The sequence below is a fragment of the Haplochromis burtoni genome, unplaced genomic scaffold, assembly GCF_018398535.1.
Source record: "Haplochromis burtoni strain Fernald_Lab_line unplaced genomic scaffold, NCSU_Asbu1 Contig_256, whole genome shotgun sequence".
Lineage (NCBI taxonomy): Eukaryota > Metazoa > Chordata > Actinopteri > Cichliformes > Cichlidae > Haplochromis > Haplochromis burtoni.
In genome coordinates, this window is record NW_024582617.1 from 398433 (window position 1) to 415438 (window position 17006).

At 44.9% G+C, this 17006-nt stretch overlaps 1 protein-coding gene and 1 long non-coding RNA gene across 2 annotated transcripts in view; one reads left to right on the top strand and one right to left on the bottom strand.

Annotated features, from left to right (window-relative positions):
* adamts10 (ADAM metallopeptidase with thrombospondin type 1 motif, 10) overlaps window positions 1–17006 on the top strand; it is a 53117-nt gene that overhangs the window by 25028 nt on the left and 11083 nt on the right. The window contains exons 11-19 of the mRNA XM_005938531.3: window positions 1492–1638; window positions 1816–1957; window positions 4251–4358; window positions 5019–5164; window positions 6065–6128; window positions 6279–6381; window positions 9290–9423; window positions 14175–14298; window positions 16897–16977. Coding sequence (XP_005938593.1) covers window positions 1492–1638; window positions 1816–1957; window positions 4251–4358; window positions 5019–5164; window positions 6065–6128; window positions 6279–6381; window positions 9290–9423; window positions 14175–14298; window positions 16897–16977 — 1049 coding nt within the window. The remainder of the gene's footprint in view (window positions 1–1491; window positions 1639–1815; window positions 1958–4250; window positions 4359–5018; window positions 5165–6064; window positions 6129–6278; window positions 6382–9289; window positions 9424–14174; window positions 14299–16896; window positions 16978–17006) is intronic.
* On the bottom strand, window positions 7070–9294 carry LOC102311725. The gene is made up of 3 exons (XR_316827.3): window positions 7451–9294; window positions 7307–7346; window positions 7070–7207 (listed from the first exon to the last, which is right to left on the bottom strand). It is a non-coding gene; the product is annotated as an uncharacterized LOC102311725 (long non-coding RNA).

A 17006-nucleotide genomic window follows, 5' to 3' on the forward strand; every position in this document is an offset into this window, starting at 1 on the left:
CTGTCAGTTTGCTGGTCTGCAGACATCAGCAATGAGGATTCACAGGGTGATTTCCAAGAACGTGAAAAACATTCATGACAGTTGTCAGTCAAAAACCCGAGAGCTCGATATCAGACTCCACAGGCCTCAGTAAGCATGCTAAATGCTAAAGTTCAGTACAATCCAGCAGAAAAAGCCTGTTTGGAAGGGTTGCCAGCACAAAGCCTCTTCTCGCCAAAAGAAGACGGCAGCACGGCTTAAGTTTGCAAAGTTACATCTGAACAGGCGGCAAGACTTTAAGAGCGAAGTCCTTTGAACAGACCAGAGTGGAGATGTTTGACTGTAATGCTCAGCTGCCAGAGGCTTCTTACAGTCATTGAGCAAACCATGAACTCGTCTTCTGAAGTCATCATTGGTTCATGAATCAGGACGATTATACCGAACACAGCAGCACATCTACAGCAGACCCATGTGGAAAAGAAATAGTAAAAACTTACATGATTTACTCATGAAAGTGGCCACTTTCTCATTACTTTCATATATTGTTTTAGTATCCAAAACATACAAGTTTCATTTATATAATTTTTAAGGATCTTATATCTGTTTTCACTCTTGTATGCTTTTCATACAAGTTTCACACAAGACAGATACAAACTTTATACGATTTATCTTTTCCATGTGGGGAATGCCTAAGAAAACGAAGTAATCGAGTACTGCGACGGCCCAGTCAGAGTGAGATTGGGGAGTCAAATGATGCGAGATACTCGATAGAGTCACAGGAAACAATAATAAGTTATCGCTGCTAAAGCTTCTGCAAGCTTCTGAGTCGAGAGGCGTGCTTAGTTTTTCTCACGCTGCTTCTGAATTTCAGCTTTTAGTTTGTTGTTATGTAAAATGTCAAAATCCGTTCATACGTCTGGGGTTGTATTTCAATAATTTTCTGATGATATTTCTTTAATCACGTCTTGATGTGTAAAATCTTTGACTTGACAAAAGGCGTGTTTTCTTTTTCCAGGCGAAAGCATTTAATACTAGAGTAACAAATCCTCACAAATTTCCTGAGAAATTGATTATAAAAGTAACCTAATTACAAAGGCAGCTCTCAACTTGACCCCGTGTGACACAAAATTGGCCGTTTTGTTGTTATTCAAACATAATAACACGAGAGTTAAGACGTTAAGCCCCTTTAAAGCCGTACAGATGTGCCTTTATGAGGTGTAAATCAGTCCCAGACTCGATGTCCAATAAAACAACAACACCACCAGGGTACCAGGTTCTCCTGGAGACCGCTGTCCTAAGATGATACTAATGAAACATCTGGTGGGATTTTTTTGATAGATGGAAAGTGGACGTGTCAGACAGCTGTGGACCGTAATCTTTCACATGTCTGTTCTTTAGATCCCTCTCGGTTATCAACAGTGATCTTTTTTCCACTGTCCCCGTCGCTGCTGCAGGGATTATTACCGTCCACATGGCCTCAAAGTGTTGTCACTGTATCATCATGGGCTTTAGGTTTGGGATGAACCATGACGGCATGGGGAACGCCTGCGGGCCCCGCAGCCAGGAGACTGCCAAGCTGATGGCTGACCACATCACCATGAAGACAAATCCGTTCATCTGGTCCGCCTGCAGCCGGGATTACATCACCAGCTTCCTGGAGTGAGTCAGATTATCTGCAGCGGCGTAAATCATTTGTAAATGTGAGGGTTGAGGAAGGAACGGTCTCACGAAGACTGGTGTAAAATGTCTGATGGTCAGAGAAACATCCGAGTCGCAGACGGAGCAGGAAAACCCGTTTAGTGTTTTTTCTTTTTGTCTCCTCGTTTGCACCTGTAGCTCAGGTATGGGCTCCTGCCTGAACAACGTCCCGCCAAAGCAGGAGTTTGTGTACCCCACCACAGCGCCAGGTCAGGCCTACGATGCAGACGAACAGTGCCGCTTTCAGTACGGCGTCAGGTCTCGACAGTGCAAATACGCGGTGGGTATATTTTCTTATCTTTCGCTCAACTTTTACAGAATTTGTCAATATTCATATTTTTTTCTTACAGTATATTTTCTGAAAAGATCCACGGACAAACGTTTAAGTGATGTCTGTCGTTTTTATTGTTTCTGCCACTGGAGAGAAAAAAGATTTCATGTTAGTGTGTTGAAAAACTTTACATTACCTCCAATTTGCTATGGGTGGTCTTCAGACTTGTCGATATACCGTGACATGAGTACCGAGGTTGGCTTTGACCTTCATTGTCAAACTGCACGACTACACCTTAAAAGTTTTTCCAGCTTGGAGATTTCAGCCTATTCTGCTCCAACCATGTGAGTAAACGTAATTAAATACACCATTATGGTATGTAACACTCTAAGGTCAAAGGTCAGTGTCAAACAAATTAGGAAATGTCTTTACAATGACACAGGAAGAGGAATATACTACACTAGACACTACACCAAGCTGGAGAGGTTATATCTCTTGGCTGGCCTGGGAACATCTCGGACTTTCCCTGGGGAAGCTGGAGGAGGTCCGGGCTCTGCTCAGGGTGCTGTCCCCGCGACCCTGGATAAGCGGCATGGACAGATTTTCATATAACATCAGCATAAAACGTCCAAGTTTTAGAATTGCCCTTTGGGGGTAGTCGAGTTCAACATAACGACCCAAAAATTTTCAACTCTGCAAAAGTGGTATAAACAGGCATCCATATAATTGCACTTTCATGCTGCGTTAGTGATAGTATTTAACCTGTCTTAAGTATCCCTGCTGTTATAGACAATTATGAATGCAGCAGGAGACCCATCGAGAGGCAGAAAGGAGCAGTTTGTTGCAATGCAGTCGTCATCAATAACACACACGCAGCACACTTTTTGTTTTTAGGCCCTTTTAAGTTTCCGCCCTTGAGGTGTATGCAGTGCCTCGAACACCTTGGTTGACACAGTTATATGTGTTTAAAGCCGGAGAGGATCCAACATGTGGCACAGGAAGCATAGGATACAAACAAAGGAAGCTTTAGTAGCTGAATAATAATCCAAGAAACACAAAAGTCCCAGTGGGATCAAAAGTCCACAAACATGGAAAACCAATAAAATCCACAAAGAAACTTAAATCTCAATGGAAATAAACAGTTTTTGCTAATTAAGATTAAGGAACTGACCTCCAGCCCATTGTTCCTTCAGTGGGCTGGTTTCAGTCATTATGCAGATGTCCTGTTTATGAGGTTGAAACCTGCAGTCAGCTGAGACTGAAGACGTCACCTGATGATGACGAAACGTTTCTCCCACTGAAAACATCCAGATGAAGAGAATCAACCTTTGGAGAAATAAACAGGTTAGCACCCGTGGGACACACCAGCCTGTACGCAGGAAAACTACAGGTGAAAACAATCAGGTGAATCAGGGGAGACGGACAGGAAGCAGAACTGAACAAATGAACCCTTCAAAGTAAAACAGGACAATCCCACAGACATGGGTATGAACACTAGCACTTAACAGGGGGACGCAGGGGGGCCAGAGCATAAACAAATACACGGGAAACCATTATTAATACAGTCAGCTATAATAAACCAAGACAAACTAAAAACCAGTGCATCGTATAAACAAACAGCCTCAAACCGAGACCCAACGAGTGCAGGAAAGCACAACGGGAACTCTCCAAATCCAACAAACACAAAAACCAGAACCTTAAACAGCAGAATAATAAGACTGAGACGAGTATCCAGAATCTGAGAGCAAAAACCAGGACCATCTGTAGAGCAAAACATCTCCACATCCCACATGTGGTGCCCACCATAACACCCACACACACTTTCTCCCTCTGCCAGCCTTTACAGTCAGCTAATCCTTGTGGACTGGTGTTGTTTAAACAACGAGCCTCACTTTCTTTCATCGTGCGTCCATTCGCAGGCGCCTTTCAAATCTCCTTACAAATCTGTGATGCGAGACATCGTACCTTCGCTTAATAGCATCCACTTTATTGCACGGTCAAGTTTTACGGAGCCGGGTTCAGCGTGAGCGGACACCTGGAACAGCAAACTGCTTTATAGACTCGTTATTGTTGATACTACGCGGTCAGAGCACGTGTACACAGTAAACATAACCCCCACCGCCAGGTGTTGGAGGCACTGCTACAGAGGGAGAAGAGAGGAAGGTGAACAAGACACACATCTGCTCTCACGTCTGGGTTTTGACCGTCAGGTTGTCTCGCTTTATGCTTTGTTTTCTTTTATCGCACGTCTCGCCGTCTCAAATGTCTTTTTCTTTGTACTCTCTTTCATTCACACACACAGGAAGTCTGCAGTGAACTTTGGTGCATGAGTAAGAGCAACCGTTGTATCACAACCAGCATTCCTGCTGCAGAGGGAACCATCTGTCAGACCAACACCATAGAGAAAGGGGTAATAATGCTCTTTTGTTTTAATTAGGGCGTAAAGCAGTAAAGCAAAACAAAGTCCAAATATGGCTGCAAGTCAGAGCCGAGTGTTCACGAGAATAAAGAAGCAGCGCGTCATCAAATACCTGCACGATTACAAATTTAAAAAAGGGAAAAATATCATCTCAGTAAACATGCGTTGGTAGGTTTGTGAGTCACGTGTGTTTCTTTTGTTTTCTCTTTGAGATTAGAGCGTATATGCCGACGCCTGATGTTGCAGTACATATCCTGTCCAGAATTAATTTAAAAATGTTATTGTTGCCTTACAAAGCCCTGGATGCACAGGCTCCGGGTATGTCTCTGACCTCTTGCAGCCTTATATCCCCTTAGATCTCTTAGATCAAGTGATCTTTTGCTTTTACCAAGGCCGAGGCTCATAGAGGCGATCGAGCGTTTGCAGTCGTAGCGCCTAAGCTGGCTTTTAATACAGCATGAGAGTAATTTGTTAATTCATATTTGGTGTTTGCTATCAATACTCTAAGTTATTTTAGTAGGTATGTTGTATTCTTGTGCAGCACTTTGGTCCACGCTTCTGTTGTGCTTAAATGTGCTATATAAATAAATCAAATATAACTATAACTATATATGATAACTGCTATACTTACACGTATCTGCAACTGTGCAGTGGTGCTACAAGAGGGTGTGCGTAGCGTACGGGACTCGCCCACAGGGTGTGGATGGAGGCTGGGGTCTGTGGTCTCCCTGGGAGGAGTGCAGCAGGACATGTGGAGGCGGCGTCTCCTCTTCTGTCAGACACTGCGACAGCCCCAGGTACGGATTTAGCTCACCTGATCTTAGCCAACGCGTCCTCCATGTTTTTATTGTTGAACTTTACTAAAGCAGCTCAGTGTGATTCAGAAGGTGAACCATATTTATCTTACTTACTTACTCCGGGTGGCGTCTCGGTTCATCCTGAGTAATAAGCCTTGTAGCTTCTCATTGGCTGCCCCTCATAAAAGGAAAGCTTGCATAGCAGGTGGGTGGAGCTTCTGTGGTTGCAGTTAAATGACCATATGAGATGGTAAGTATTCATATATTATAAGATCTGTTGTTTCAGTCCAGAGGATCTCCAGATTATAGCCCAACATCCAAAACACACAGATCAGGATGCACACAGCCAGCCCACCCATGTGTGCAAGTGGAAGCCTGGTAATCGATGCTTGAATTGCAATAGGATCTTTTCATTATGTTTTTAGTTTTCCAAACTGGTATTTATTCACTACTGGTTAGATTAAATCCAAAGCCATAGGGCAGAAGTAAATGAGCCATTAAATGCTGCTTCTTCAAACTCAAACACGCTGAAAACATCAGTCCTATCATTTAATCCAAGATGTTCTTGCAGGCAGCAGCGGAGTGGGGATGATCACAAAATGACCTTTTGAATCGCAGATGCCAGATGCCTGGTCTCGAACTGGTTAAGCTGAAAATGGATTGACCCAAATCTGAGCCCGACACTCTCCTGTGTCGTTTTAAGCGTCATTTCGCATCTTTGTTTTGGCTTCGTTCTCTTTGAATTTGTTTACGGTTTAACACCAACAGCCATGAGAAAATGGCAGACGGCAGCTCTGTTTGTGAAAAAACAATAATGCAGTGACAGTGAATTTAAACACGAAGAAAGCTGAAAGTCAGTGCTGTGTGTGATGGACGTCGGATCTCTTTGTGTCACTGCAGGCCAACTATTGGTGGGAAATATTGCCTAGGAGAGAGAAAACGCTTCAGGTCCTGCAATATAGATGTGAGTATTACGGCTCTTCATCAGCATCATCATCATTATTGCTCTCATCAACTAGTCAAACCACTATAATCAAGAAGAGGACTACGGTTGGAATGAATGTGTTTTATCTGCTTGCACGTATAAAACTGCGTGCACACGTGTATGTTACAGGACTGCCCCGCAGGCTCTCGGGACTTCCGAGAGATTCAGTGTTCCAACTTCGATAGCATCCCCTTTCGGGGGAAATTTTACACCTGGAGGCCTTACAGAGGAGGTGAGTGAGTAGTGCTCGTCTCTCTTGGGTTTGTGTGCGTGCACGAGTTTAATGTGAGCTAGCAGACGTTTCCCAGACCATCAGGTGTGACCAGACCAGGTCAGTCAGTGGTGGTTTGCAGGTAAAATAATGAACATATCCACTAATCAGGAGGTTAGCAGATATCTCTGGGCAAGACACTAACCCCAAGTTTTTCTCTGATGGATCCATCAGAGTATGAATGTGTGTGAATGTTAGACAGAAAGCACCTATGCAGAAAAAGTGCTTGAATGAATGAGGGTGAATACGGCTGGCTGTATAAAGCAGTTAGAGTGCTCAGGTAGCGGTAGTACAGAAGAACCAGTCTATTTACTGAGTCTCTCGAACTTGCTCGTATCAGGGGTCAAGGGTGTCGAACTCCAGACCTCGAGGGCCGGTGTCCTCCAGGGATTAGATGTGTCCTTGATCCATCACAGCTGATTTAAACGGATAAATGACCTCCTCAGCATGTCTTGAAGTTCTCCAGAGGCCTGGTAATGAACTCATCATTTGATTCAGGCGTGCTGACCCAGGGTGAGATCTAAACCCTGCAGGACACCGGCCCTCGAGGCCTGGAGTTCGACACCCCTGATCTATTAGTTCTTCTGAATCTCTGGCTCTCTTCCAACCAGTCCCTCCCTAACCTGGTTCTGCCAGAGGTTTCTTCCTTTTAACACAGAGTTCTTCCTTCCCACTGTCGCCGAGTGCTTGCTCAAAGGGGGGGCAGCATCTGACTTCTGGGGTTTTCTCTGTGTTATTGTGTCTACTTCACAAAGCACGTCGAGGCCAGAGCCATTGTGATTTGGTGCTATAGAAATAAAATAAGAATGAATTCAACATAGATTAAAGTAAAATCCAAGGTTAAGGTCGCATCATAATTCAGTTACTTCTTTACTCCACTACTTACCTAAAAGATCAGTCCATCCACATCTTTACACAATGCTCTCCTGTGTTGAACAGCAAGAACACAGTGATTACTGGATAAGCTGAATCATATGGGTTACATGCTATATCTGCTGAGTGATTATAAGCTCGTTAAAATCCTGTTTACCTTTAAAAATGTGGCTTAAAGGAAAGTTTTCCATGAGATGTCAGTCCTGCTCTCCTTGTTTCACTGCTTAAACAGTTGGACTGCGGTTTGTGTCTTGAGCGCGTAGAATTGTGATATTAGGATCGAATAAAAGGGCAGTACAGGTGAGATGAAGGTGAGAAGGACGTGAGCCAAGAGAGGAAAAGAGGAGACGAGGGTAAAGACTGTCGCGTGCATACGTGGAGAGAGAGCAAAACGTGAATCGAAGCTCCTGCTGCTGCAGACTCGCCCCTGTCTGGCCTGCAGATGCTGGCTGCAGAGAGCCATGCATCCCACAATGCCTTGCAGGAATTCCTCGCTCCTGATGAGCACTAGACGCTGAACCTGGACGTGAAAGATAAATAGTTTCAGCGACATAACTGCCTTTAATCTGGCCCTCCAGTAACATAATGGGTTACAGAGACGGTCAGCCATCCGATTCCAACTCCAGGCAACAAGTGCTCCTTTCATCAAGTCAGCTGATTTTACAATGGAAATCCCTTGCAGCTGTTAAAATAGGAGCGTTGCCATCGTCTCTGCCCTGCGCTGAGGCCAGATCACTCCTCTGTCCTCAAATGCTCATTTTAGCCTTTTCCTTATAACGTCACGCTTGGTGGAGACTGCTTCACTTTCCCTTATTCTTTCTCTGTCATTGCCCCCCTCCATAGACGACTCCCCTCCTTTTGCTTTATCCAGCTCGCCATAATGCAAGCCGTCTCCGAGTTCTGTTTCCGACACGGAGAACAGAGGCAGCCTTTCTCTCTCGGCGCAGACAGCCAAGGACAGTTCGTTAAAAAGCCTCTCTCCATATAAGCGTTTTGTCGAGCTGCTCTCCGTTACTGTTCTCGGTCCAACAGCCTTCACATTCCACTTTCACACTCCATACACCAAAACCCTGCAGGTTATAACACACACACACACCCTGCTGCTGCAGTGATTGCTGTGATTGCCCTGCCAAAGCGAGGCACCATGGGAATTGTAGTTTTCCGCGGTCGGACCGCTTTATTGTCTGCGAGCTCTGCCAGCACAAACTCTCCAACTCTCTTTCGCTCTCTCTCTGCGGCCCGGCGCTGTACCTGCTTTAGCGCTGCCAGCACAAACAAACGCACGCCAAGCTGATGTCGCCAGTCACTCAAATAGTGGAGCAGCTGGCAAAGTGCACAGATTAATGAATGATGCAGTATATGCCACCTGGCAGGAGAAGACCTTTAGCAATGCTGTGTGTGCGTGTGCATGCACAACATACTTAGATTTAAGTACGTTGGTATGTTTGCATAATAAATATTACACATGCACGTACACGTTTGTGTTTGTCGCTCTGTTTTGCCCCCAAAATTCATTTTACAGCATCAATACTTTAAGAAATGTCCCACATAAAGCGTTACTTCAGCTGATTGGCTTTTCCATGTAATTGCTGTGGATGCTAATGTCGATTCCCAACAGAAGTCTCGCTCAGATTCGTGTCCGTATGTGCCACAAAAGCAGAGATGTAATTAGATTCAGCTGCTTGTACTTTGGTTGTACTTGTACCGTTCCACTCTTTTCTCTCTCAGTCTGCCTGTTCTGTCTGCAGCCCTGTCAGGATACGATGCTTTTACCCTCATTTCCATATTATCCCACATTCACACTGGTTAGAGTTGTGTCAGAGTGGCTAAATCAGAGGCGCATTTGTACTATCAGTAGGTAAGATGGGAGAAAAAGCCCACAGGAGGCCTATTTAGCACCTGTTATTCTGCAGTCAGAGTCACCAGTTTGGGGGATTTATTTGAAAATGTCCTCCAATATCATCTCAGTGATAAACTGATCTGTTTGGATATCCAGGTGGGGTGAAGCCCTGCTCTCTCAACTGCCTCGCAGAAGGATACAACTTCTACACCGAGCGCTCTCCCGCTGTGGTGGATGGCACGCCGTGCCGAGACGACTCTCTGGACGTGTGTGTAAACGGAGAGTGTAAGGTGAGTTGCACGTGTTTGCCTTCAGCCAAAATATCGGCCATTAGAAGTGAGGAGACGGCTTAAAAGGACTCAACATAAAATTGTTTTCATCTAAGATAATGTTGTTTATAGTCACTTTCAAGGGTCTGGACGGCCGCCATTAAGTAGTATACACACTAAAAGCTGCAAGTCATCACAGTCAGCTGCTCAGCAGCCTTCCTCTTGCTAATGCTCTCGTAATCTAAACCACTTAAAAACATTATTAGGATTATTATCCTTTTTGAATTTTGATTTCTGTGGCATTTTGTGCATTCTGTGCACTGAGCGCTCCTCGGCCCCTTTAAATCCCTCGTTAGGGGTTCAGACGTGTCACCACGTAACATTTTTACACGAAGCTCTTCTATCGGCTTCTTTGGCATGCAACCCCCCCGAAGTTCTTACAGTAATCCTCCTAACGCTCGGTCACACAAGCATCGAGACGAGTCGGCAACTGCCTGGCAACCACTGGTTGTTGAGGAGAAATGTAAGCATACAGCGGTCCCTCGTTTATCGCGGGTGTTGCGTTCTTAAAATAACGATAGGCATGAACATTTTCAAACTTTATCTCGTGTTTAAACTCTCAAAGTTCAGACCTTTGTAGAAAAATAAGTCCAGGATTATAGAATGAAGCCAAAGATCAAACCCTGTTTCCAGGTCCAGAACATGGTACAGAAGTAGAGGAAGCAAGAAGAATGAGTTGAGTAAAGTTTGACGTATCTGACTGTTTTGTTTTGCTTAATGCGCCTTATAATCTGGAAAACACGGTAACTTCTACCTTCCTTAAGCATCTTCCTCCGCCTCCTGGGTGCTACCGCAGCTGCGTTTGACGGTGCAAAACGTTTCGTCGACATTGTTGTTTGTTGGGGAGAAAACCTACAAACGTACAGTGCAGCACTTCAGAGTCACGCTGCTAGCGATCGAAGATTTATGTAAATTTGACAAGCTGAATGCATTCTGACACGGCACGGAGGAGATTGATTGACAACGGTCTACAGCCAATCAGGACGCAGAACACAATGCGCTGTTAAAAAAACAACAAAAAGCATGCAAAATTGCACCAAAAAAATCAGCGAGGCCGTGAAAGGTGAACCGCGTGACAGCGAGGGACCGCTGTGTGTCGCTTATTGGTTTTTGCTTTGATGGTTGCACGTCCGTCGCCTTTAGTTTGCATAGACGGCACCGACTTGTCTGCAAACGATTCAGTAAGTAGTTGTAGGTGAGTGCGAAGCAAGCCGTAAACGGTGTGGGTTTACGGCTGGAACATGTTTGCTTCGTGGTAAACAGACAAACAGTCTTTGTTCCTGGTTTGTGCTTCACCAAGCTTCACACTATGGGCAACTACGGCAACCTGAGAGCAACTAAAGCGATCGCACCAATCAAACTGCTCAGCAATGAATAGTAACCATGTGGTTTAACATTAATGTTTGTCAACCTAATGCAGCCTCTAAATAACATGCTTAACCTGTCAGTGAGCATAAAGCTCATTAATGAAAACAAAGTAACAAACTGCTGTGGATTTTGGCCCGTCTGTAGAAGAATGTAGTCAAAAGAAACCCTGGTGGTAACGTAGTGCAGCTTACATGGATCCCACTGAGTCCCAGTGGGTTTATTTTGGATGCACTTCCACAGTGGCGAGGGCAGAGAGAAGGAAAATCTACTCAGGATATCCAGCTTGTTGTTTAATAGTTGTAGCTCAGTTTTGTGCCAAAAGATTTTATTTTTCAGCTTCCCCTCCGCTGCCACTTACCCCCCAGTAAGCTCCTTTAATAAAAGTGCTTCAGACTGGTTTCACTGGAGCCGAGGAAGTTCCATCCAAAGAGACGACTTTGTTTATCAACACCCCCCCTCCTTCCCTCCTTCCCTCCTTCCCTCTGTAGTCTGCTCTGTTCTGCTCTGTAGGAACTCGGTGACCCTCCAGCTCAGCTGTGAGTCTGTCTGCGCTGCGGGCTGGCTTTCATTCACTCCGCTCTTATTATCTCTCGCTTTTTCTTTTTTCCCTCTACACCTCTCGACTCCTTTCTCTCCCTGTCCCAACTTTCCACCCCATCCTTTCCTTTGTTCGTGCAGTTTCTTTGTCTGCAGTCCACCTCTTATATGTTTATTGCACACATAAAACTTTAGCTAAACTGCACAGACATCTCTTTCTCATCACATCTGTGACTTCAAGCTGCTTTTGGATGCAAAGTTGCCGTCTAACAATCAGAGAGAGGAGAAACAGAAAGAACGATGGACGTGTGGGAGGTGGGAAAGGGCAGGGGAACAGATGTTGAGGACAACGTGTTGTTGCAAACATCTGCCGGGGTCTATTTCTTTGTCCCCTTTGGTGCAAATATAGAGTGTAGAAAACATTAGTAACACCGCTCAGGTAAATGCAGGTGCGACCTGTGCGCTCACAGGCTGATCTGCCCGGTTAAGAACCGAAGAGGATTCTGTGGATCGGATGATTTTTGAAGATTTCATTTTGGCACAGTTGCGACTCGACATTCCTAAGATAAAATCTACATGAAGTTTCAATTATTTTAGATTGTCTTGCAGTGGGTTTGGTCATTCTCATGACTGAGTTTCTTTCACAACATGTCAAACTAAAATCTAGGGCCATATTTAAGTTAGCGTGACGCTTTGATTGCAAAAATGCGTCGATAGGAGTGGAAACTTCTGCGGGTGATCTGCTAACAATGCGCTAACCTGTAAACAAAGATGCAGCAGGTTTATTTCAGTAAAATCAACACAATCTACCGAGAACAGTGCAAATTAGCTGCTCAAAAACAAACAGCCCCAGTGAGAGTAATCAACAAACCCAAATCATTCGGTGGAGGCACGGGTTTGAGGCATGTGCTTTCTCCCAGGAAGCAGCAGGGCGGCTCAGCCCAACGAGGGGCAGCTGAGGGAGAATCGGTATGTCTTTATACAAGAACTCTTCTGTTGGGGAATGTCTGTGGGGTCTCGAAGATTGAAAAAGGAATTGTCTGGATAAATCGAACAGCCTAGTTGGAGTGCAGCGTTCATCCAGGAGAGTTACTACAAACTACTTCACCTTGTAAACATGCAGTCTGTGTGTAGCAACGTAGGAAGAACAAAGCAAAATATGATGCGTCCACTTAATGAAGTTGCTGTGGTACATGCAGCATTTTGATGGGTGTTTCAGTGTGTATCAGATACGTAACTGAGAAGTTAAAGAAGAAAAAATAAAGCAGAAAGTGTATTGGAAGCAAATAAACCAAAGAGTTTACAGTGTACACCAGTGACTGCAAATTAATTTCAATACAGTAATGATGTGAAACCTCAAACCCGTAAATCTGATTTATTAGTATTATTATTATATAATTATTGATCTCTGGCTCTCTTCCACAGCGTGTCTTTGTCCTGTCTTCCTTCTGTCGCAGCAGATGGCCCCGCCCCTCCCTGAGCCTGGCTCTGTCTGAGGTTTCTTCCTGTTAAAAGGGAGTTTTTCCTTCCCACTGTCGCCAAAGTGCTGCTCATAGGGGTTTCTCTCTAATCCTGTGTGGTCTTTACCTACAGGTAAAGTGCCTTGAGGTGATTATATAAGTAAAACTTACTGTGACAGAATATACATAACTAATGGCTTTTATGATCCACTGGCAGCATGTGGTTTTGGGTGGGACGCCTCTTGAAAGGATCACCGCCAAATTTTGGTGCACTCAAAGGTTTAGTGGGTTCTAGGCAGATAAACTTGAATTGATTGGCACCGAGCACATTTTCCCCCACGGATTATTTGAATAAATTAACTTTTGATTTGATATATTTCAGTTACATTTTACAAATTATTGCTTTGTGTGTACATCCATTAAAAAAAATACGATTGTAATAAGGGAAGAATGATCGACCTTTTCATCTAGGGGCACAATCAGGGGTAGAGTCACATGTGCTTGCTCATAGGGGGTCATATGATCATTGAGTTTTCTCTGTATGTACAATATAAAGCACCTTGAGGCAGCTGTTGTTGTGATTTGATGCTGTGTAAATAAAATTGAATTGAATTCAAAGAAAAACATCAAATTCAAACCTTTGAGGAACTCGTTCCTGGTTTGTTGTGACATGGGTGCCAATAACTAATTCACTGAGTCATTGTTTCAGCTCTAAAATAACGGTTTTTGGATCAATGTTTATATTTGTTGTATTTAGTTAGATTGATCGAATGGACACAGAGGTGGTATGTGTTTCATTTTCTGCTGTTTGAGGACGGGGAAACCCGATCTGGGCAACACGTGTTGGGATCTCTAAGATTATAAGCTTTTATATCTCACCCCCTCCTCACAAAGCCACCGGACGAATCAGCATTTTGACTCATTTAATTCTGATCCAATCGCTGTTAAAGTCATAATAAACCTAAGCCTAATTATCCTGCTGTACAATAAGCAGCTGCCACAGGAATATATGAGAATAAGAGCAGTTGCTATTCGTTTTCTGCACTTTTGTTTAGGTTTGCTTCGCTGTAAAACAGTTTGAGTAAAACCACCTGTAACGCTCATCATGAAATTTATTTATGTCGACAGCTATGAGTTTAGCAACCTAAGAGCTTTATGTCTGCACAGGATCAGAAAAACACATCTGGAGTTACCATCTGATATTTCTGTGTTTTGAAAAAGTGGCCTGGAAGACATTAGGAGGTAATCCCTCAGGCCGGCCTCTGACACCTCTCCACTTACTGACTGTGCCCCTTCACCCGTGACCCCGAGTGACCCTGCGGCTCACTAGTTTCTCCCTTCCCGCAGCACGTCGGTTGCGACCGTGTCCTCGGCTCAGACGTACGCGAGGACCGCTGCCGGATCTGCGGCGGCGACGGGAGCAGCTGCACGTCTGTGGAGGGAGTCTTCAACGACTCGCTGCCAGAAGGAGGTAGAGGACTAAAAATAATCACCGGTCAATGTGTAAATGCTGCTGTGTTGTTCTCAGTAGATAAAGATTCATTTATTTGGGGCGGGGACTTACTGCTTTTACTTTCAATATTTGAACGGGGTCCACTTCTCCGAGATTTGGATTAAGTTGAGGTATTTGCCACGAGAAATTATGCAATGTAATTTATCTGTTGACCCAGAAATGTGCACATTTGGACGCTCTGGAGTCTGAGTGCACCTTGGAAAGCTGCCTTGCGGTGTGAGTTAGGATATCCCAGACTTTCAAAATATATAATTTAATTGTCTGTTCTCATGCAAACTGCTCACAGCAGCGTGCTGCAAGGGTTATTTATACGATAAAGGTAACTAAACTCTACATCACGTCCACACGCAATCTTTTATTTCAGCACCTGTTGCAGTCGGAGTTTGTCTGATAAATGCTTCGAGATTAATGATGTGTTTACACATAGCAGGTGAGAGTTGATGCACTCCAGACTTTCGGTTGGCCATACAGATTGTAACAGTCACTTATCATTAGCACCTGGGGGAAAAAGGCAATTCCTGTTTTACAAAGTCTATAAATTCCTGGATATTCTTTTTATATGAATGCCACAGGAGTCTATACATCCATCCATCAGCTTCGAGTTTTCAGAAAGATATGCCTGCATGTCATCTGCATACCTTCATAACAAAATGGGTTTAACCTGCAAGGTGTCGCAGCATTAAGACAGAGCACAGGCCAGCTGCCAAATAAAAGTAGTTGGACGTTGTTTTGCCGTGAAAAAGGAAACCAAACGTCACATCTGCATCGAATACCACCCCAGGGTCATACGGACGCACAGAAAAACTCCTGGAAAACACTTCAGGAACGTGCAGATATAATCGTATGTTGCATACACCATACACTACATACATGTTGGTGCATTTATCGCTGGCCACCCAGGGACACGTGGCAGACAGATTTAGGTCAGGTCCGGCCAGCGTGGCTTGAGGTCCTGCTGCCGACGGATCTATTTCGGGTTACTTTCTCCCCACAACACCAACTCCAGAGTCTCTCACCCAACTGTCAACGCCTCTCACCCCCTCACAGGGACACACCCTGAGCAGGCAGCTGAACCACAGTGGCCAGGCCAGCCTGTCAACCCCAAGCCGAGGGATCCACTAACCTCAAAATATCTCATTTTATTGTTTCCTTTAAAAAAAGAAAGTCCATTAGTGAGGCTGAAGTGGTGCTGCCCTGCAGCTGGAGCCAACTTTTGATCTGTGTCTTTGCAAAGGACGATACAGGCGGAGGGGCCACGGTCGAACACCCACTCCAATCTGTGCAATAACAGCGCAGCTACAGAATAAGCACTGTTAGTGGTAGTTGCACACCATATTTCAAAACCATGAGTGCTGCTGTAACATTTTGTTGGAAGGTTTTCAGAACCAGCTGCAGCAGTCTGCAGATGTGCCCAGACCAGTTAAGGAGGCACTGGTGAGCACAGCTGGTGCTGAAGTTCATCCCAAAGGTGTTTGATGGGGTTTAAACACCTTTGGGGTCACATGGACAAACGTGGCTACAGATTTTTTGGCACTATACATTTTTATCAGTACAACCAGCAGATGTGGCTCACTTGGATTTTAAATGTAAACTCACAAACTTGATCACAGCATGTTCTCATCTCCAGCCAAACTCAAACTGCAGGCACAGGACGGCCTATTCTGGTCGCCGGCAGAGTTATGAGTAGCAGAATCATTCAGTCGTGTCCACAGCGAGATTTTGATCTCATTAAACTTCAGCCTCCAGGCAGTGCTTCTCTTCCTCTCTGTTTCGGTGATTTCAGGGCTCCCTGTGGAGCTTTTGACCTCCAGTAGAGCTGCGGAGCACGATGTGGGACCTAAATCTATGACTTCCTGTCAGCCCGTTTCACTGTACCGGGCAGATGAGTAGGATTCCTTTGAATGTGTTCGGACTGCTGGTGAAAAAAGGCACTGGCACATTTGTAGACATTTCAAGTCTCCGGCCAGTCTACCTGCCTCACTGCCGGCCTGGTTGTGATAGGCAGTGAGAAGCTTCGGGGACTGAAGATCATTTGCTCTCTGTTTACCACACAGCTACTCTTTGTCTGAGGCTAAATGCTTCTCACTCTTTTCAAGTAAGCATCTCCTCCTACAGACCCGGAGCTGGGTCACTCTCAGGTCACGGGGTATATTTTATTTCTTCTTTTGTTCATTCCTTCTTCCTCTATGAGCTGAAGTTATTTACAGGGCTGCATCGGCCGGACTGCTGGCCTCACGGCAGAACAGATCCGAGGAAAGCAGTGGGAGAGCGGTTGGAGGTGAGACGAGCATAAAAGGGGACAAGAGACCAAAACAGATGGAAGGAAAAAGGAGAGAAGTTGGCTCTTGGCATAGTTCTCGCTGTCGAGCAAAGAGCTGTGCGGAGCGGCCGAGGACCGCTGCCCAGGAATGCAGCTGGAATCTATAGCCTCTGCTTAGCCCATCGGCGTCCCACGAAGCTAAACACTACTTATGCATCACTCCCGTGATCCTGGGAGAATAAAGCTCGTTCGCTCAGTTTTCAGCTTTTGACTTTGTGTGGCTTTATGTGTCTCAGGTTATGAAGAGGTGGTCAGAATTCCCAAAGGGTCCGTGTTCATCCACATACAGGAGCTCAACATCTCCCTCAACTACCTTGGTAAGACGATGCCCTGTTAGATTAGTATG